The 22,212-nt window shown below is 42.4% G+C and overlaps 1 protein-coding gene across 1 annotated transcript in view; it reads left to right on the top strand.

Annotated features, from left to right (window-relative positions):
• Window positions 1-700: 700 nt before the first annotated feature.
• The window catches only part of OSBPL1A (oxysterol binding protein like 1A), a 210,961-nt gene continuing 189,449 nt past the window's right edge, over window positions 701-22,212 (top strand). Inside the window, exons 1-4 of the mRNA XM_052660236.1 lie at window positions 701-827; window positions 4,880-5,002; window positions 12,175-12,260; window positions 13,177-13,251. Of these exons, the coding sequence (XP_052516196.1) occupies window positions 4,882-5,002; window positions 12,175-12,260; window positions 13,177-13,251 (282 nt within the window). The 5' untranslated portion in view covers window positions 701-827; window positions 4,880-4,881. The remainder of the gene's footprint in view (window positions 828-4,879; window positions 5,003-12,174; window positions 12,261-13,176; window positions 13,252-22,212) is intronic.

Genomic DNA, 22,212 nt, shown 5'->3' on the forward strand with positions numbered 1-22,212 from the left:
CTCTTCAAGGCTAATCCTCCCCTTGTGCTTTTTATCCACCTGCTTCAGGCTCTTCTAGGATCTTTTGCATCTTCATTCTTTCTCCTGTCTTTCAAGCTTTTCCTCTCTCCTGGCTCTAGCCCCACAGCTATGAACATGCCCAGGTATCTAAAAATCTGAAAACGGAACTTATCACCAGCCGTTCAAAACAGTCTCTCTAAAGGAGTTCGCCGCACTCTCTCCCTGTCGCCCCCTTTTACTCCTCAGTTTACCCACGTCTGTCTGCAGGTCTGTCATTTCTACTTGAAATATTCTTGAATTCTCCTCCTCGTGGCCAAACCAGTTGGCGTTTTCAGGCCTTGTTCCTGCTCTTCCTTTGACATTTCACGCCTTCTAACCCCTGGAAACACTCTCTCTTGGGTGGCACTCCCACCCTCCTCTGGTACCACCCACCCCTGCTCCCATCCACGCTTAGATCTTCCTTGGTACGTCGTCGCTGGCCTCCTTTCCCTTCACTCTTGGTCTTCTTTCAGTAAGAGGTCCTGATTACCCCCATGATTTTAATGAACACTAATGTACTGACTATTGTACTTCTCCTCTAGAACTGTTTTCTTGTGCTCAGGCTGGTATAAGCTGGTTGCTTACCGGACGTCTCTCTCTTTTTCCCACAGGAATCTCAAACTCACCACAACTAAATGGAATCACATCTTCACCCAAGACTGTTCCTGGTGTAACAGTTGTCCAGCTGGGGCAGAAACCTTTGTCCTGCTGGACTTGGTGACCTCCTCAGTCTTCAAGTCCCAGCTTGAATTTCACTTTCTCTGTGGTTCCTTCCTTCACTAATGCAGGTAAAGGGCTGATCACCCCCCTTTGTCCTCTGGACAGCCACTATCCCTTGCTCATTACTGTACTTGGAGCATGTTGGTGTGACCGAGCACCCTCCTGTCTGGAGGGCAGGGACTGTATGATACCGCCAGTGCCTGTAGCAGTTTCTGTCCTTAGTGGGTGTTTTGCAACCTTTGAATAATTTTTTTTTTTTTTTTTTTGACCATGCCGCTCGACTTTCAGGATCTTCGTTCCCTGACCAGGGATTGAACCTAGGCCCCAGCAGTCCTAACCACTGGACCACCAGGGAATTCCCAAACCCTTGAATAATCTTAATCTCAATTCCAGTGCTTATCAGTAACTGTCGTGGTGAATATGATATTGAATATCATATTACTGTGGACTGTTTAAATAAATAATAGACTTGACTGTACCCTTTTCATATTTATTATACAGAAGTTGAAAAACTTAAAACTACAACTTTTTTTCTGTAAACCCAGTGTGGTAAGAACCCAAGGTAACATTAAACAACTTCTACTATGTTCTGAAGATACTTCAAGTGTTCTTTGATTCATTCTTGAAAAGCAGGAAAAAGATATTAAATGAACATTTTTGTGTGTATTATGCCAGCAAAAATAGATTGTCACTTCTTACATAATGTACTTGTCTCGCTAAAATATATATATAAAAAATCACCTGTGATGAAATGTCCATTTAATTTTACAAGATTTTTTGTTTTATATCTTCAGTAACTTTTCTTATAAAGATTTAATGCTGTTATATTGTAGGAAGTTCAGAAAGCACAACCCTCAAAAGACAATCAAAGCCATTCATAATTTCACTGTAAGAAGTAACCACTGTTATCCTCCTAATGTATTTTTCTTTTTTGGTGAATATGTAAAACATATACAGAGATTGTTACAGTAAATCCATCTGACTTGATGATACATTGCAGTGCCATAGTTTTAGAAATTCCTTTTACAACCTTGTTGATGATTTTATAGTATTCAGTTTTGTGAACAAACCTTTACTAATGGACATTAACATTTTTGCTTTATAAATAGGACTGCAGTGAATATAAGTATTAAGCTTTTTAAATGACTAATCAAATGTTTTAATGAGCATGCACTATAAATGAATGCGGAGGTGATTTAGGGTGGTTAGTGTAAATGCCGATCAACAGTCTGTTGAGAGGAAAGGACATTATGGTCACTACTAGATGACATCTCCTAGGAAAATATTCTCTGAAATCAGTCCCTGGGTTAGAGTCTGAGTTTGTCTTCCCTGAGGGTTTATAAGAGCCCTTTCAAGGGGACGTGAGTGAGTGCTGGGCACAGTTATCTGGTAGCGCTCTGAAGAGACCAGGTTCTGGGCCCCTGGCCGGCAGGAGTCTGTGAGGTACACAGGCTGCTCTTCCTGTTCTTCTGAGCACACGGAGGCCCGGCTCTAGTTCTCAGGGATGGGTGGACGCAGAAGACTTGCAAGGAGGGACATGGGTACCCACAGCTGATCAGGCAGCAGAACACAGGCGTGCAGGAGCATGACTAGCACGAAGCCCAGACAGTCCAAGGATGGTTAAGACCCAAGCCAGGCACACTTAACTCCTAAGTATCTTACTCTCTACCCACTGCCTGCTGGCCTTCAGAGTTTCTCACGAGAAACATGATCATCTTATCGAGGAGCCCTTGTGTGACGTTTTGCTTTTCTCTTGGCTTGCTTTCAAAATTCTGTCTTTTGAAAGTGTGAGTATATATCTCCGATTTCATCTTGGTGTTCCTTGACTTCTTGAATACTTATGTTCATGTCTTTGACCAAATTTGGGAAGCTTTTGGCCATTATTTCTTCAAATGCTCTACCCCCTTCTCTCTTGTGGGACACCTGTGATTCCTGGGTTGGTTTGCTTGTTGGTGTCCTACAGATCTCCTCAGTTGGGGTCACTTTTCTTCAATCTTTCTCGTTTCTGGTCCTCAGAGTTATTAATTTCTGTTGTCCTGTCTTCAAGTTCACTGATCCTTCCTGCTCAAATCTGCTTTTGAATCCTTCCAGTCAAATTTTCACTTTAGTGACTGTAATTTTAAGCTGCAAAATTTCTTTTTGGCTTCATTTTAGGTTTTCTATCTTTATTTCCATTTTGTTTATACATCTTGACTTTCTCTGCTTCTTTCTTTAGTTCTTAATCATTTTTAAGATGTTGTTTTAAAGTCTTTGTTTGGTATATCTGCCATCAGTTCTTCTTCAGGGACAGTTTCTGTTGACTTGGTTTTTTCCTTTGAGTGGGCCCTGCTTTCCTGTTTCTTTGTGTGATTTGTGTCTTTTTGGGAGGGAACAGCACTGCTGAAAACAGGACATTTGAATCTAATACAGTAACTCTAGAAATCAGACACACCTTCTTCCCCAGGGTTTGCCATTTTTTTTGTTTTGATGTAGACTGCCTCTCTGCTGAAGGCCAGCCTGAGGTATAAACTTAAGGTTGTCTCATGTCTTTTGAGCTTTCGGGTGGGAATGAGCAGTCGCGTTGTAATTTCCCCCATGTATGCATTTGGCTGTAAATGTCCTAGTTTTTATTAGGGGAAATTTAGGGGAAAAATGGAAAAATGAATGGGGGGCAAAAGGGTGCTAGCTGTTTAAATCTCCTGGCATTCCAGCCCATTGGAAAGACTTGCACCCAGGGGCCAGATGCAATAGCAATGGCTGCCCACTTGTTTGTCTGCACGTCTGTGATCAAAAGCAGCAATCAGTGATCAGAGCCCAGCTCCCCAGTATTGGGAGGACAGGGTCCTCTTTGCCAACCTTGACTGCAGCAGGCTGCTACAGGAGCATGTGTACAGATGCCTGCTGAGTGTCTGAAGGATAGGGAGCCGCTGCTCTGCTAAGAGCTGAAATCACCAGTTACCTTCCAAGTCTTCCCTGGCAGTTGCAAGTCTTCAGTAGGCTCCAGAGTTCCACAGTAGTTACATCAGACAGATTCTGCAAGTGCACTTGTTCAGGTGGAAAGACAGGTCCTGGTGTTTCTTCCTTGGCCATCTCCTGGCATCCTCCCTGGGTATTTGTGTATTTTGAAATTATTTCATCTTGACAGTTTGTTGTCTCTTCCTCCCTCTGCAACATATGTGTGCAATAACTTGTGTATATAACATGTGTATAATAACTTGTGTGCAAGTTATATAATGCATAGTATTAACAGTTTACTGGACTGCACATTTTCTGTTCATGCCAGCATTTGGTGTGTTTACTTTTTTTATTTGTGCTAATGAGGTAGGCAAAAAATACCATTGTGCTTGATCTATTTGCATTTAACTGATTATTGTGCTCCGTCACTTCAGTTATGTCCAACTCTTTGTGACCCCATGGACTGTAGCCAGCCAGGCTCCTCTATCCATGGGATTTTCCTGGCAAGAGTACTAGAATGAGTTGCCATGCCCTTCCCCAGGGATCTTCCTGATCCAGGGATCGAACCCACCTCTCCTTTACTGCAGGTGGATTCTTCACCTTCTGAGCCATCGGAGAAGCCCAAATGATTATTAGTATGAAAGAAATTTCTATTTTTTCTGAGATAAATGCTTTAAATTTGGTTGTTTTCCTCTATAGTTGTCTTGAGGCTTGATAAGAAAATGAGAGTTTATTGATAAGTATGGTGGCTCCAGGATCCTTATCTGTAATTTATTTTCTCATAAGTTTCCAATGTGTTCATTTAGATCATTCCAGTCTTTTGATAATTCTATGTGAACTGATGAATTGCCATATTGTAACTTTATAGACATAAGGTTGTTAATGTTGTACTAATAACTATTTACAAAATACTTTGATAGTTTTCATAGACACAGTCTTACCACAGGTCATGAAGTTGATTGTATTTTACAGGTAAGGAAGCTGAGGCTTCAGAAATAATACACAGGGCACAGAGTCCTCAAGATCAAATTTTGACTCTGCAGCTGATTCGTTTAATTATTCCTTTTGTCTGTCTTATTAGCTACAAAATGAAGATGATTTTTTTCCCCTTTATCTGTTGGCAGAATATCCAAACACTATTATATGTTCTTAGATTAATAGCAGTGGTACTATTTTTTAAATCTAGAAATGAGTACAGACGCAGAACAACAGCTTCTCCATCATGCCAGAAACGGCAACGCTGAAGAAGTAAGACAGCTGTTAGAAACCATGGAAAGGAATGAAGTAATTGCTGACATTAACTGCAAAGGTAAGCCTTGAATGTATTTTTTCACTTTTTTCTTGTGAGTATGCACTAGGTGGCTCAGTGGTAAAAATCTGCCTGCCAATACAGAAGATTTGGGTTCAGTCTCTGGGTTGGAAAGATGCTCTGGAGAAGGAAATGGCAACACACTCCAGTATACTTGCCTGGGGAATCCCGTGGACAGGAGCCTGGTTGGCCGTAGTCCATGGGATTGCAAGGAGTCGGACATGACTGAGCGACTAAGTTCACACACAAGTATACACTACTTTATCATTTATTTAGTGCTAATCCTTTTGAACTTGCCTGCCATAAGTTTCCATCTCTTATCCTAAGAAGAAGCCCTGTAAGAGTGGGTACTCTTCTACTCCCCTCTAAGTAAGAGAAATTGAGTGCCAGTCTTCCTTTTCTTAACTTTTTATTTTATATTGGAGCATAGCCCATTAATAATGTGATAGTTTCAAGTGGAGAGCAAAGGGACTCAACCGTACATAGACATGTATCCATTCTCCCCCAAACTTGAGATCCAGTCTTAAAATTGTCATGGATCCTAAACCTTATGAACTACAAGGCCTTAAAGGCCACCTTAAAAAAAAAGGCCACCTTAATGAGATGAGCCCACAGGATACATGCTATGACAGTTTCTTCTCCTCAAAGACATTGCAGTTGAAGCAGCAGTTTTGAGTGTTTATGTCCAGGATTATGGACATAATGTGAAGTACCTTAAAATACTGTCAGACAGGATCCTTCCCTCACTGAGATTAGTAGATTACTAGCTCAGACTAGTCTTTACTGCACAATATGTACAAAGTATGGGAGCTATGACGTGCGGAGTATCATGGAATATATAAGAAGTATGTAAGTAGAACTTAAAGGAATAGTTTCTTGGAGGAGATCATCCTAAGGTGATATATGAAGAGTGCATAGACGTAACCAGTTAAAAATAGAGAAGAAAAGGGCTCAAGGCAGAAGAAAGGCCACATGCCAACGTCTTGAAGTGAGAAGCAGCCTCGATGACAGGGATTTTGCCGATAGGAGGGGTGAGTAAGTAGCAGCCACCAAATCACAGCATGTCTTGCGTAGCACGGTTACAAATATATTAAACTCAGGTGTGCATAGAATTTATTTTTTAAATTGGCTCAGATATTTCAACAAGCGCCTTCTCCTTCCGGGAGTTTGGAGGACTAAATGTTAGTCTTCGGGTCCCTCCCTCACAGTGGCTTTTTCGTAAAACGATTGGCCTCCCAGAGCCTCTCACCTGTGTCCTTTCCCATCTCAGTGTGTGCTAAGTCACTTTAGTCGTGCCCATCTCTTTGTGACCCCATGGACTGTAGCTTGCTAGGCTCCTCTGTCCATGGGATTTCCCAGGCAAGAACACCTTCTCCAGACTATCTTCCTGAGCCAGGGATTAAACCCAGGTCTCTTTTGTCTCCTGCATTGGCGGGCGGTTTCTTTATCACTAGCGTCAACCTGGGAAGCCCATCTCATTAAGTGTGAAGGCGAGCCTTTCTGTGTGTGTACTGCCTTTGGTTCCTCTGCAGCCTCTCTTCCTAGCACGTCCTTGTAGCTAAGGTAAAACACACAGGGAGTCACACGCAGACGTTCCAGTTTATCACAAGCACAGAGGTGCTCCTTGGCTGCCTCAGGAGTCTCACCTTGGCTCTTGCCGTGTCACCCTGATCCTCTCTTGAATCTTCCATCCGACACATGGCCTAGGCTTGCTGGTTCACCTTGGACACACTCTTTGGGTGTGGCCACAAGGTCTTGAGTGACATGTGGGGGCTCAGTGCAGCTCTGGGGACCAGCATTTGACCTTCCCCCTGCCCGCACTGCTGAATTTACTGCCGAATTTACTTTGACTTGGCCGCCGTGCAGGTTGGTGCTTGGCTCGGTGCCTGCTCGGGGCCCTTTTCCTAGCATCCCACTTGTCACTACCCGTTCTCATTGTTCCCTGGACCTACTTTGCTCTCTGGGCTCAGGGTCAGGAGCCACGTGTCCCATCTTACGTCTTTTGCCCTCACATAGCCCTGAGTCCCTAATGGGTATTTTGTTCTGCCATGTCACATTCCCCTCCTCTGTTCCAGCAATAGACCTCATGGCCTTACCCTCAGTGGGGACAGAGTATTATCTTTGCAGCAGGGAAGAAAACATGCTCCGAGTTGTCCAAAAGTTAGCCCGAGGTGGAATGCTAACGGAATTCTAAAAATCTTATCATCCTTCACCAGAAACCGGGTTCTATTTTTTAAAATTGTTTTAATTGGAAGGTAATTACAATGTTGTGATGGTTTTTGCCATTCCTCAGTATAAATTGGCCCTGGGTATGCTTGTGTCCCTCCACCCTGAACCCCCCTACCCCCCGCCATCCCTGCAGGCTGTCACGGAGCACTGGCTTCAGACTCAGTGGGAGAAGGAGAGGGTGGGGTGATTGGAGAGAATGGTCCTGAAACATACACATTACCATATGTAAAATGGAAACCTGGCTCTTAATCTTTATCTTGGAGTTCTGTTCTGAATGCCAGAAACGTGCCTGGTTGGACCATCATCAGGGACCCTTTACTTTCTACTCAGCCTCCACCCTGACCGTGGTTACCTCGGGCTTAGTTCTTGGAAAGTCAGCTGCTAGGAAATGTAAAACTGAGAGACAGTTGTTAATGCTTTTTCAAAATTTCACCCTCATTATACTTGTCAGTCAGGCTTGTCTTAAGGGTGGGTTGAAGGGTTTATGCAGAGGAACAGCATAATCAGGTGAGTGAGTTCACCCACAGGACTGAGTGGGGAGATCTGGGACTGGGCCTGAGAGTGTTTGTGGGTGGGACTCTTGGTGCCTGCCGTTTCTTGATATTCTATCTCATTTGTTTTTCCAAACCCTGAGAAGTTGAGAAAATGGTAAAGTGTAGTATAATTCTTCTGCAAGATTTAAAGCTCAGAAGTCAACATAAGAGATGGGATTGGTTGGAAGGAATCCAACCGATACAATGTCAGGTTGAAGGGAGAGAGGGAATCTCTGTAGGTGAAGGTCAGTACTTCTAGGCTTGGGGCACAAAGGAGGAGCTAATTGGGCAGTTTTGTTTGCAGCTGTTGCCACGTTAGAAGTGTGTGTTCATGTCTATTGCTAATGGTGGGACATTCTTGCAAATAAATGCTAATATGTTTGAATAACATGCTTTATATAAATTCTGTGAGTAGTATTCCAAGAAACAAGTTTTTAAAGCAGAATAAGAGCTTGTATTGGTAATATAAAGATGATTCTGTATGACGCTGTCCTCTCACTTTGTTGAGAGGTCTGCATGAGAAAATACTTGAGTTTTACCCATAACGTGTGTACCTGCTCAGTTGTGTCTGGTTCTTTGTGACCCCATGGACGGTAGCCCACCAGGCTCCTCTGTCCATGGAATTTTCCAGGCAAGAATACTGGAATAGGTTGCCATTTCCTTCTCCAGGGGATCTTTCCTACCAGTGATCAAACTCCCGTCTCTTGTCTCCTGAATTGGCAGGCAGGTTCTTTACCACTAGCCCCTCCTGGGAAGCCCATCACCCATAATATCTGCTGGTGTTTCCCAGTGTTGTACTATTCAGTGTAGGGTATAATTTTCTGTACATATTTCTTACTGATCAAAAATTTCTTTCTGTACATTATTTCTTACTGATCAAAAATTTTGGATATCCATAATAAATAGTAAAGAGTGTAAAGGATATTTGGAGTATTTTAAGAATAATTTCAGATTTTGGAAATGTCAACTTCTTGATCCAGAATCCCATGTGGAAATACTGGATATGAGGAAGCTGCTGAGTAACTCAAAGGAGACTGCTGTGGGTCATGTGGGACTGGAGGCGGTGGGAGTGGTGAAAATTGTTTAGATATAGTTAACATTTAGGAGGTAGAATTGATCGGACTGATTGAGTTGTGGAAGGGGAGAAAAGGAGAAACCCAGCAAGTGGTACTTATTTCTCCCATCCAAGTACTAACCAGGCCCAACCCTGCTTGATCGGACGAGATGGAGCCCTTTCAGGGTGGTATGGCCGTAGAAAAGTGGATGTTGTTCTTCAGTTGTTCTTCAGTCGTGTCTGACTCTCTGTGATCCCATGGACTGCAGCACTCCAGGCTTCCCTGTCCTTCAGTATCTCCCGGAGTTTGCTCAAACTCATGTGCATTGAATCAGTGATGCCGTGCAAGCATCTCATCCTCTGTCTCCCCCTTCTCCTCCTGCCCTCAGTCTTTCCCAGCATCAGGGTCTTTTCCAGCGAGTCGGGTCTTCACATCAGGTGGCCAAAGTATTGGAGCTTCAGCATCAGCAGCTTTTTTCTGAACTGAGAAGTGAGGTGAATAATTGGACAGTTGATTGTGAAAAGTGGGAGTGGGGACAGGGAGTTTTTGTGTGCGAGTGGGCATGTGTGAGATGAGTTCAACTTTGTGCTTCCTAAGCAGAAGGTATTCCTGTGTCCTCCAGGTGGAGGTGAACAGTAGAGAGTTGAATGGTAGAACTGAGTAACACACGGAAATGTGGAGTTTGAAGTCATGAGCATATAAGCAGGTAAAGCTGTGGGAAAGGGCCAGGAGGTGTCGTTGTTGGAGATTCCAGTGATGAACGGCCCAGTCAGAGGAAGCAGAGAAAGTGGAAGTTTGCGTAGAGCCCTCGGAGGAGGTGCAGGGCTCTGGAGGCTCGTGGGCTGGGCTGGCTGACACTGTCCAGTGATGCAGTGTGCTGCCGGCTGGAAAGTGCCCCTAGGATCCGGCGACACAGCTTACTGGGATGAAGTGAGGACAGCTTTAGTGATGTGGTGGGAAGTGAACCGAGTCTGCAGTCAGTGGGAAGCTCCTGGAGGGAACGAGGTGGAAAGAATGTAGATGGGCAAGGGGAGGGCGAGAAGGAAGGGGACGATGGTCAGAGTTGGGTGCTTTTGCTCTTTGGATGGAAGACCTGCAAATGCTTATCTGCTCCTTCCTATTTGCGATGAAGAAGGGAGCGGTTAAAGATAAGGAGGAAAAGGAGTGCCTGGAAAGTAGGAGGAGAGCATGGGATCCAGGGTATGGAAAGTATGATTATCCTGAGGCCCCAGGAGGAAGGGTGGAAGGGTGCCTGTGGGCAGAGGTGCAGGGGTGGATTGGTTGCTAGGAAGCCCAGAGAGTCCTCTGAAAACTCTTTTCCCTGAAGCTGAGAGGAGATTGTTTGCTAAGAAGCAAGTGTCTGGGAAAGAGGCTTGAGGGAGTAGTGGGGATTGAAGTACCTGTGGTGGAGCGTAGGAGAGACCCTTGAATAGTGTGCTGTGGCGAGGACCCTGGCGAGGGCTTCACCGAAGTGTGAGATCCTGACTTGATGGAGCCACGAATCCACGGGGTTCTGTTATTTTTCTTCCGCCGCTGTTAGTGACCTGACTGTGGTTACAGAAAAATTGAGCGAATGTATTTATCAGGCTCTGGGGTTTTTCTAAGCTGCTGTGACAAAGATAGGATATTGGAGGGTATCGGCAGAGAAATGTTGATGTGAGGACCAAGAAACAGACGCTGGACTGATTGAAGGAAGTGAGGATGGTGGGGATGTTTACATATAAGCAAAGTGTTTTAAGAACTTGACGGTTGGTTCCACTGAAGAACGAGCTGGGGATTTGCCTGTGTGAACAAGCTGGGAAGTGGGGACTCTGTTCCTGAGTTCAGATGTGACGGTGATATTCAGACTCGGGCTCTGGGATCAGGTACCCAGTGCAGAGCAGAGGCCAGGTTTGTGAGAAAATGAGGGAAGCTGAGAGTCTGAGATACCAGGTTACTGAATTGCAGTAGACAGTGGCGGTGGCAGGATCTGCCCCAAAGAGACTATGTTGCCCAGAGTTAAGTGGTGAGGGGTGAGCCACTGGGAGGGTGTAGATGGCAGCAGAGAAAGTCTTCTGGGGTGGGGTGGAGGCTGGGCTAGCTGTGCTTAATGGCAGAAGCCTCAACAGAGGGATCGTAACATGAGTGAGGTCACCAACCGAAGACCGAGTTGGGTTTCAATGGCGAGATTCACGGGGCTTCTGTGCTGTGAGGACCAGCGGGGCTGTGGAAACTAGAGGGCCTCCCTTGTCCAAGAGATAAAGGAGAATCATTGTCATCAGAAAGAGCTAGCTGCCAGTTAAGGACAGAGGGTAAAGAGAAATGTTTTGTGAAATAGACTGTGGCTCATGGATGTGTTGCCTCTGGAGTTAGGGGCACTGGTGGGCGCCCATTTGAGAGGGGACAGTACTGGAGTCTAGTGAATGGAAGACAGTCACAGGGATGCTGTTGGCGCTGGTAGTCCCTCTAGGAGCGGTTAAAGGTCTGTTCTGGGCACAGCGAGGCTGATGGTGGATTTTCTGTTGGCTCCTCAACCTGAATCCAGGAGCTGAGAGCAGCCATTCACTTCCAGCTCCTCCTCGGGGGGGCCAGGTGGCTTCTGGGCTTCAGTAGGCCCTCCAGGGCGGTGGGCTCTGGTGCTTTGACAAGCTGTATTCTCTCCAGCTTGATTGGGAAGTTGGGTGACCTTCTGAGATTTCTCAGCTCTAAACTATAGTGCCTTTTTTTTCCTTCCCTAAACTGAGTTATATTGCTCGTTTTCACCAGACTCAGTTGTTTACCTCTCCTCAGCTGGGATCTGACATTTCATTGCTTTTTATTTTGGTTCTTGTTCTCTAGTTGGCCTCGACCACACTGGTAACCCTTACCCTCGTTTTCTCAAGGTTTTATCTGAAGTCAGGACTCCGTTTTCAGTCCCTATCTGCAGCGCTGACCGCTTTCCAGACACAGGAAAGACTGGTTCTTAGTTTCCCCTTCCTGTCCAGCCTGCTAACACGGGACAGGTTTTCAAAAAGAAGTGCTTTTCATGAAATGCTGTGGCCAAGAGAACCGCATCTTCGTTTGATGCTGGCAAAATGGTTAGACATTCGGCACCTTAGAGCCACAGACTAGTTGGAATATAACCCCCATCAGGCCTCCTGCCCCCCTTTTAAGAAGAGGACACTAAGTTAGAAGGTGGCAAGAATCTGGGCCCTTTGAGTCCTAATCCATCTCACTCCAAACCCTTCTTAGTGTCGAGTCTCGTGACTCTCACACTTCAGCCGTGCTGGGTGAAAGGGAGCCCCTGGCCAGTATGTTGGAGCAACTATTAGGGAGAAATTTTACTCTAAAGTTACCTCAATAACATCTAAAGATGCCTCTTTCCATTTTTTTTTAGGACGAAGTAAATCTAATTTGGGCTGGACACCTCTTCACCTGGCATGCTATTTTGGACATAGACAGGTGGTCCAGGATCTATTAAAGGTATTTTTATGGCTTTGATTTTTCAATAAATAAAAAAATATGGCTACTGTGTAAATTATAGAAGTCTTAGGAAAAGCCATTTGGGCTATAGTGCATAACAACGTTAGCAATTGCTTATCACTTGATTTGCTTTGCTAAATACATGAATTTGATTAGCTTAATTAAAATTCTATCTTTTTGTTTGATTTTTACATTATTCACTTTTTAAAGTTGCAAAAATAGACATAGGAATTAATGAAGATACTATGTTGCTTTTTTGAGCATAGTTTAAAAAAATAGCCAAAGCACATTTTATGTATTTAAAAAATAATGTCATAATCTCTTAATGAGCACTGTGTAATTCAGGAGCTTGTATTTCTGAGTTCTATGATGAATAATTTTTCACTTATACTGATATTTCTGAAATTGGATTAGATTTTTAAATTGATCTGTTGGCCCCAAATATGAAATCCAGGAGCCAACGCAGCTCCAGTTAAACCTCCAGTTCCTCCGCCATTTAATTTGTGATAGCTCTTTCTTTTTCCCCTTAAAACTTATTAAATTGATGGAGAAAATATGCTGTTTTATTCAGAGACGGTTTTCCTGTTTTTTTTTTCAACATTTGTGTTTCTAAAGTAGAGTGAAGGGCAGATAGATTTTTAAACAAAAGAAACTATTTTCTATCTATCAAGTAGATTTTTACTTTCAGGAAGCTTACTATTGGGTTGGCCAAAAATTTCGTTTGGGTTTTTCCAAACAAACTTTTTGGCCAACCAAGTATATTAATGTGAACTGAGTTATTTTTACTAGTGACAACCAGTCACTATTAACAAGTATTTTAACTTTTAAAAATATTTAATATATTCTTAGGGAATTACTTTCACCTTTGTATATTTCTTGATATGTGGAAGATGTTTAAAGCTTTCCTGTTTACTAGGCTGGTGCGGAAGTAAATATATTAAATGACATGGGAGACACGCCTCTTCATCGGGCTGCCTTTACAGGACGAAAGGTGAAAAACATTCTATGTTCAATATTTTCAAGTGAAATATTTGGAAAAGCACTCACAAATGTTTTCTCCTCTATAGTCCTAGGAATAGCAAATAGGAAAAGCCACAAAAAATGTATATACCAGCACTTTGGGTCCAAAAGACCGCAGGCTCTTAGTGACGGACAGTGAGGTCAGTTACGAAGGTCATGGGGCTCCACTGTAGTGTCCCTGATAGAAGCTCATTCAGTCTCTGCTTGTGTCCCCACGACTGGGGAACTCCTCCACCTTCTTTATCATCTTTAAACAGTTTTATTGGGGAATAATGTACACTGCCTGAAATTCACCTGCTGTAAGTATACAGTTCAGTGGGGTTTTTTTTGGTGCATTTACACAGTTGTGCAGCCATGACCACAGTCCAGTTTTGGAACATTTCCATTTGCCACAGAGAGTTTCCTCGAGCCTATTTGTAATCATTTCTTGTTTCTTGTCAAGCCTCAGACCAGCACTGGTATGCTTTGTCTCTAGATGTTCGCTTTTTCTGACATTTCATGTAAATGGGATCATATCAACATTTGTGTCTAACTTCTGTAGTATAATATAGTTAAGGTTCATCCATGACATAACGTGTGTCAGTAATTTGTTCCTTTTTTGGGCTGAATAACATTCTGTTGTATGCATATACCACATTTTTAAGTCTGTCTTCTGTTTGTTGGAGAGACTTTTCCCTCTGTATTGCCTTGACACCTTTCGTGGAAATCAGTTGATCATAAATGGGTTTGTTTCTGGACTTCCATTCTCTTTGATCTATATTCTATCTTTGTACCACACACTGTCTTATTATAGTAGCTTTGTAATTAAGTTTTGATATTGAATAGTATAAGTTCTCCAACCTTTTGACCTTTAAAAAATTCTTCTGGCTATTCTCAGTCAAAAGTTTGTTTCTATATAAATTTTAGGATTATTCAGTCAATTCTTATAAAGACACCTGATGGGATTTTGATAGAGATTGTATTGTCTTGAACCTATAGATAAAGTTGGGAAGAAATGACAGATTAAAAACACTGTCTTCCAATCCAGGGACATCAAATGCCTGTACAGTTCTTTAGACCTTTAATTTCGCTCAGCAATGTTTTGAAGTTTTCAATATATAGATCTTGTATTCTTTGGTTAAATTTATTCCTATGCATTGTATTTGTTTTGGTGCTATCTTAGATGGAGTTTTTCTCTTAATTTCTTTTTTGATTTCTTATTGCTGCTGTATAGAAAGACAGTTTTTATGTTGTTCTTGTGTTCATGCTGAACTTGCTTTTTAGTGTTAGTATGTTTTTGCAGAGCCCTTAGTATTTTCTATATATGGGATCATACCATCTGCACATAAAGACAAATGTACTTCTTGCTCTGAAAAGCAAGATCCTTTTTCCCCCTCTTTGTTTTGCTGACTAGATTCTAGTTCAGTGTTGAATACAGTGAGAGGGGAAATCTTTGCCTTGATTATTTTATCTCTGGGGGATAGCATCTAGTCTTTAACCAGTAAGAATGATGGTAGTTGTAAATTTCTCTTACACGCCCTTCGTTAGGTCAGGAAGTTTCTTCTGTTTCTAGTTTGTTTTTTCTCTTTATCATGAATGGCTCTCATGTCTTTTGAAATGCTTATGTGGTTTTTGTTTATTACTCTGTTAACACGGTGAGCGTGTGCCTAGTTGCTCAGTTGTGTCCAGTTCTTCCTGACTCTGTGAACTGTATCAGGCTCCTCTATGGGATTATCCTGGCAAGAATACCGGAGTGGGTTGCCATTCCCTACTCTAGGGAATCTTCCAACCCAGGGATCAAACCCATGACTCCTGCTGCTCCTGCATTGGCAGGCAGATTCTGTACCAGCTGAGCCACCTGGGAAGCCCATCAATAGGGTATATTACCTTAATTTGGGGATGTTTAGCCAGCCTTGTGTTCCTATATAAATCCCACTTGGTATTGATTAATCCTTCTTCTGTGTTGCTGGATTCTATTTTCTGATATTTTAAGGATTTTTCAGTCTGTATTCCTGAGAGATACTGCTCTGTAGTTTTCTGTAGATGTGTTCATCTGGCTTTGGTAACAGGGTAATACCAGCCTTGTAGAATGAGGTGAGAGGTGGTTTTTCCTCCTCTGCTTACTGAAATAGCTTGTGAAGGATTAATATTTTCTTTCTTAAATATTTGATAAAATTCACCAGTGAAACCATCTATGCTTGGATTTTCTGTGAGAGAAGATCTTAAATTACCAAATCAATTTCATTTAATACAAATCTGTTCAGACTTGGTGCTTCTTCCTGAGTCAGTTTTGGTTGTTTTGTCTTTCTCGGTATTTTCCCTTTTCACCCAAGTTGTCTAATTTGTTGGTATAAAGTTATTAATAATAGTAATTTATAAATTTCCTTGTGATTTCTTCTTTGACCCACAGGTTAAATAGAAGTATATTGTTTGCTAAATATTTCGAGATTTCCCAAGTTTCCATTATTAATTTCTAATTTAACTTCCCTTATGATCAGATAACTTACTTTAAATTATTTTTTGAAGAATGTATTTTAAGTTCTTTTAAAATTTTATTTTTGCAGTATAGCATTTGATCTATCCTGCAGAATGTTCCTTGAGTGCTTGAAAAAATACCTACTTTGAGGGCAGAGGATTCTATAAGTGCACATTAGGTTAAATTACTGGTAGGACTGTTCAAATCTCTTATCTTTAACTGATTTGTTTTATCAGATACTGAGAGTGTGAGGTCTGCAACTATAATTCTTGAATTGTGTATTTTTAATTTTGCCAGGTTTTGCTTCATAAATTTTGTGGCTCTGTTAGATGCATATCCATTTACAGTGGGATTATGTGGGATATGCATACCTTCCTGATGTATTAAACTCTTTATCATTATTTATGTCTGTCTTTGCCTTCAGTAATATTTCTTACCATAAAGTTAATTTTGTTTTATGTTAATGTAGCCACTCTAGTGCTCTTACAGTTACTAGTTTCTCCCTTCTTTTACTTTCAACATCTTTGTATCTTTGAATCTAACATGTCTGTTGTTGGCAGGATATAACTCAGTTGTGTGTTTTTATCATCTGAAAATTTCTCCTTTTTGATGTCGTGTTTAGCCTGTTGTCAGTCTCTCAGTCCTGTCCAACTCTTTGAGACTCCCACGGACTGCAACTCGCCAGGCTTCCCTGTCCTTTACTATCTCCTGGAGTTTGTGCAGACTCATGTCCATTGAGTCAGTGATGCCATCCAACCATCTCATCCTCTGTTACCCGCTTCTCTACCTGCCCTCAATCTTTCCCAGCATCAGGGTCTTTTCCAGTGAGTTGGCTCTTTGCATCAGATGGCCAAAAAGTATTGGAGCTTCAGCATCAATCCTTCCAATGAATATTCAGGGTTGATTTCTTTTAGGATTGACTGGTTTGATCTCCTTGTTGCTCAAGGGACTCCTAAGAGTCTTCTCCAGCACCTGCTCTTGTTTTATACAAATATTCTTTACTGTATCATTTTATCCCTCTGGATATTACTTTGGGAGCATATAACAGCAGCTTTATACTTTCTATCTGCTAAATTCAACATATGCAGATAACACCACTCTTATGGCAGAAAGCAAAGAGGACCTGAGGAACCTGAGGCATATAGAAATAAATACAATGTAGAAAATGTAAGTCCAAAGTTATAGTAATTAAATGTGAATAGACTAAACAAACAAAGGTCCATATAGTCAAAGCTATGGTTTTTCCAGTAGTCATGTATGGATGTGAGAGTTGGATCATAAAGAAAACTGAGTGCCAAAGAATTGATGTTTTTGAACTCTGGTGTTGAAGACTCTTGAGTCCCGTGGACTGCAAGGAAATCCAACCAGTCCATCCTAAAGGAAATCAGTCCTGAATATTCACTGGAAGGACTGAAGCTGAAGCTCTAATACTCTGGCCACCTGATGCTAAGAACTGACTCATTGAAAAAGATGTTGATGCTTGGAAAGAGTGAAGGCAGGAGGAGAAGGTGAGGACAGGATGAGATGGTTGGTTGGCATCACTGACTCGATGGACGTGAATTTGAGCAGGCTCCGGGGAGTTGGTGATGGACAGGGAAGCCTGGCGAGTTGCAGTCCATGGGAGTCTCAAAGAGTTGGACAGAACTGAGTGACTGAACTGAACTTAAATTCAACATATTGACCCACTGAAAGTCAGTTTCTACTGCTGTTTTTTTTTTGCAGTATGGGCCATATTTCCTTTTTTTTGCATGTTTCACAACTTTTTACTGAAAACTGAGCATTCTATATAATGTATTTTAGCAACTCTGAATTCTGATTTTTTTTCCTCTTGAGGTTATTATATATATATATTTTTTATTAACTTGCCTAGTCTTCATCTGTGAAATCTGGAATGTGTCTGGCCTGCTGATGTCTCTTCTCTCGCTCCTTTTAAGCATACGTATATATATACATATATATATATATAGAGAGAGAGAGAGAGAGAAGTTTTCTTTTTTAAATTATATATTTATTTGGCTGCATCAGGACTTGGTTGCAGCATACGGGATCTTTGATTGTGGCACAGGGCTTCTCTAGTTGTGGCTTATGGGTTCAGTAGTTGTGGCATGATTTTAGTTGCCCCACAGCATACAGGATCCTAGTTCCCCAACCAGGGGTCAAGTCTACATCCCCTGCATCACAAGCAAAATTCTTTTTTTTTTTTTTTTTTTTTAACAAACAAAATTCTTAACCACTGGACCACCAGGGAAGGTCTCTGCTGATTTTTAAAAAACTGTCTTAACGTCTGAGCATGGTTTCTGTTATGTACTGGATGTCTGTGTCCCCCTGAGATAGAAATCCCAGTGTGATGGTATTAGGAGGCCTTTGGGAGGTGATTAAGGCATGATGGTAGACCTTTTGTGAAGGGGATTAGTTCTCTTACAGAAGAGACCTTAGAGCATTCTTGTGCTCCTTCTGCCAAATGAGGACAAAGTGAGAAGGTGGACGGACATCTGTGAACCAACAAATAGGCTTTCACCAGCCACCAGCTCTGTGCCTTCATCTTGGTCTTCCCAGCCTCGGAAACCGTGAGAAATAAATCACATTTAAGCCATCCTGTCTGTGGGGGTTTTGTTGTAACACCTTCAGTGGACTGAATTTCCTAGACTTCACCCCTGCGTCTGCAGAGCCTAGTGCTCAGCCAGTGTTCGGGTGGAGGCTTTACCCGAATGCTCAGTCCCACGAGGCTTCTGCCCTCTGCTGACAGGGTCCGTGTGTGTGTGTGGAGAGCACTGTCAGCCTTAAGCCATTTCTCACTTCTCCCTCCGCTTTTACTTCGTGCAGGGCCTGCTCCTGTGTCCCCTGCACTCTCAGCCAGGAGTGTGTGGGTGGCTTGCCTCGTCCTTCGTTGGTTCTCTCACTTCCAGGCTGCTTTGCCGTTTGCCCTGTGTGGTAGGTGTAATATGGCCTTCCAGAGATGTGCTCATCCTAGTTCCTGAAGCCTGTGGGCGTGCTGGGTTACATGGCAAGGGGAAGTCAAAGCTGCAGATGGAATTGAGGTTGCTCATCGGCAGACCTTAAAGTAGGAAAGTTGTTTTGGATTATCTGGTGGGCCCAGTGTAACCAGAGAGGCCCTTAAAAGTGAGAGGGAGGCAGAAGAAGGATCAGAGGGAGAGGTGCCAAGGAGAGAATGGGCAGAGAGAGACAGTGATTCTGACTTGGAAGACGGAGCAAGGGGACCAAGGCACGTGGGCAACCTCTAGAAGCTAGAAAAGCGAGGCAGTGAGTTCTCTGCTAGAACTTCTGAAAGAACAGTAGCCTTGCTGACGCCTTGATTCTAGCTCGGTGAGGTCCATTTTGAACTTCTGAAATCCAGAACTGTCAAGTAATACATTTATGATGTTTTCAGCTGCTGGGTTTGTGGAAACAGACTCAGAAGGCTGATATACTCTAATGGGAAAAGGAGCCTGGTGATGTAGGTTTTTCCGTCTATTTCCTACTGAATTTGCTACTTTTACTGACAAGACCTCTTGTCCTATTGCTCCGAATCATTTCCCTCTGGCAGAGCTACTGGTTTTCATTGCCAGCCCTGGCCTGGTCAGATTTCTTGGGGAATGGGGGTTGGGGCGTGACCATAGCCTGTGGCTAGGTTAAAGACTCCTGTTGTTCTTACCTGAAGTTCTAGTTCCTGTTGAGTGTGCCACTCAATTTGTTTCTTTAATCCAGTGATCCCCAACCTTTTTGGAACCAGGGACCAGTTTCGTGGAAGACAGTTTTTCAAGGACCAGGGGCAGGGAGGGGTGGTTTGATGATGATTTAACTGCATTACATTTATTGTGCACTTTGCTTCCATTATTATTATATCACCGCCACCTCAGATCGTCAGGCATTAGATCCCAGAGTTTGGGGGCCCCTGCTTTAGTCGATGCCTCGCCCCACGAAATGAGTAGTTTTATAATTTTGTCCAATTTTGTCCCTATTTTTCAGGATGATAATTCACTGATCTCTATGCCACCATAGCCAAAATTTACTTCATCTTTTTCCTGGTACTTTTATTATTTCAATGATCTGGTAAATTAACTATGACATAGAGTGAATTTCTTGTTTGTTCTGATTATTAACCATTGTCTAACATACTCCGTAAAGGTAGTTTTGTAATCCCCATAATTGGAAGATTTATGTGCATATATCACAAGTTAAAAATTTATTATATGGTTTTATACTTTTCATTATTATGATTAGACTTAACTGATTTTCATATAAATTATTAATCAACCCAGTAAGTGTGTGCTCACCATGTTTGAATTAGTACATTCCACACTATTTGGTCTATGGGTTTGTATATTGATATTTGTGGACCAGATAGAGTCTTTAATGGATAAAAATACCCATTATACTTAAAAAAAAATTAAGGTAGTGGGTTAATTGCTATGCTTGACTCTGAGGTCAGAGGAGGGGGGAGGTTAAAAAATGAGCTGCAGATAGTTTAATTTTCCTGACTCATATGTGAACTGCTTGCTGTTTTCCTTCATAGCCCTGCCCTTCTCATTCTTCTCTGTGCGCCTCGGAAAGTTCTTGGCTATCTATTTCTACATGACCCATGTCTACCCATTCTTGAAAGTGTAGCTCAAGTGCTGTCTCCTTAAATTCTTTCCTGACTTACTGCAATGAGAAGGAAGCTGTTATTTTCCAGATTTCCTGAGAATATTATAGCATTGTCATTCATCTTCTACATGGTATCTTCGTTGCTGTGTCTTAATTCTACCACTAGATTGTGTTAATCTTGCTCCCAAGAAATTGTATACATTCCACTTAATTTGTATCCTCCACAGGCAGCAGTCTTACTGCATAATTACCATCTGTGTAATTACCTAGATCCAATCAGTTCATTGGTCTGTGCTGGCTTCTTTGCATATTTGACTATTTCCTTGAACTTGGAACATAAGACCATGCTAAATTAGGCCTTAGTTTGATTTGAACATTAGCATACACGTGATGTTATCACTTGTGTTAGAAAATAAGATTGAGCTGAAGCTAAATGGTTGTGCCATGGATGAAACATTAGAAATTTATGTGCTCAATATCTAAGCATGATTAAATTTTGAAAATGTTTAATTTCTAATTGTACTCATGAAAGGAATCAAATTATCCTCTTCTGATGTGATCTTTTACCACGGAGATAGTTTTATGATTGGGTGGTGATTTGATAAATAGAATGAGGAGTTGAAAAGGGATGTGGTTTGTTACAATGCACTTTAAATTCTTATCCTGTCAAATATATAAAATGCAGCTTCCAAAATTTTATAAGGAACCTGTAGGCTTTTCTTGGCCCACTAGCGACCTCTACTGTTCTGTAATAAAAATTAATATTTCAGGATTTTAAGATGTTGTATTTAGCATTTGTTTCTTTATTTTTCAAATGCAGTTCTATTTCTGGGGTTTTTACATCTCCTACAATCAACTGAATATTGGAATACAGTCAATACAGTTAGCGATTGGATTGTAGTATGGACCTTCGTTTGCACTTACTATCTTTTGCTGGAGCTGAGACTACATAGAAATCAAGGCTTCCTGTGTTCTGTGTCTCAAGTATTTTGTATCTCTCACCTGGAATCTAGAGGATACAGATAATCCTGGCATCTGCATAAGCTTTGTCTGTCTTGTTCCCTAGGGCATGCTTTCTCATGCTTATAGATTGAGTGTCTTCTGTGAGTGGAGCACTGTCCAGACAACTTGATGTGTATTGTTGCGTTTACCACAACATGATATTCCTAAAATTTAGGTATAAACATTGCTGTTTCTTATAGATTGTAGATTGAGCTTCTGAGAAGGCAGACAGAGATGGAGGTTAGTGTGCAACAGGCTTATCGGAGTGCTAAGGGTCACACCTTTGAAAGGAGGGGTGAGCAGAGGCTGGGGTCAAGCTGACCCTCCGACGAGGGCGGCCTCAGCTGACCGTGGGGAGCTCCTGTTGCTGTAATCGGCTTTGGGGCCACAGCTGAATCTTCTTCTCCTTCTTGGACTACGTGCTCTAGATTCCCCCTCCCCTCGGCTCGCAGATCTTGTCTTTGGGGCTCACCTGGGGGTGGGGCTCAGGCCCCCAAGCCTGGAGGTCCCAGTCCTTGGATCCCACGCCTTCTTAGACTGGGGTTGCTACACTTGTCCATTTACTGTCAAAGTTGGACAAGGAAACACCAGGAGACACTTGAGTGCATCATCTGCACATGAAGTTGGCCCTGTGTGTCTGCTGTGTACAGGCCTCCTTTCTTCTGATGTCCACGTTAATTGCCTCTGCTAAGATGGTGACTCTTCTTGCCTCCTGGTCTTTTGACACAGGAGCCAAATGTTCAGGCCTCCTCTCTCATCTGGCACAGGAATCAGAACGTTTCTGCTAGATGTGGAATATGCTGTCCCTGCAACTGAAGGAAGGCGCTGTGCTTCCTCCTTTGTTTCAGGAAGTGCAAGATGGAAGTGCAAGTTCATCACTTTGGGGGCAGT

The sequence above is a fragment of the Budorcas taxicolor genome, chromosome 22 (assembly GCF_023091745.1).
Source record: "Budorcas taxicolor isolate Tak-1 chromosome 22, Takin1.1, whole genome shotgun sequence".
NCBI lineage: Eukaryota > Metazoa > Chordata > Mammalia > Artiodactyla > Bovidae > Budorcas > Budorcas taxicolor.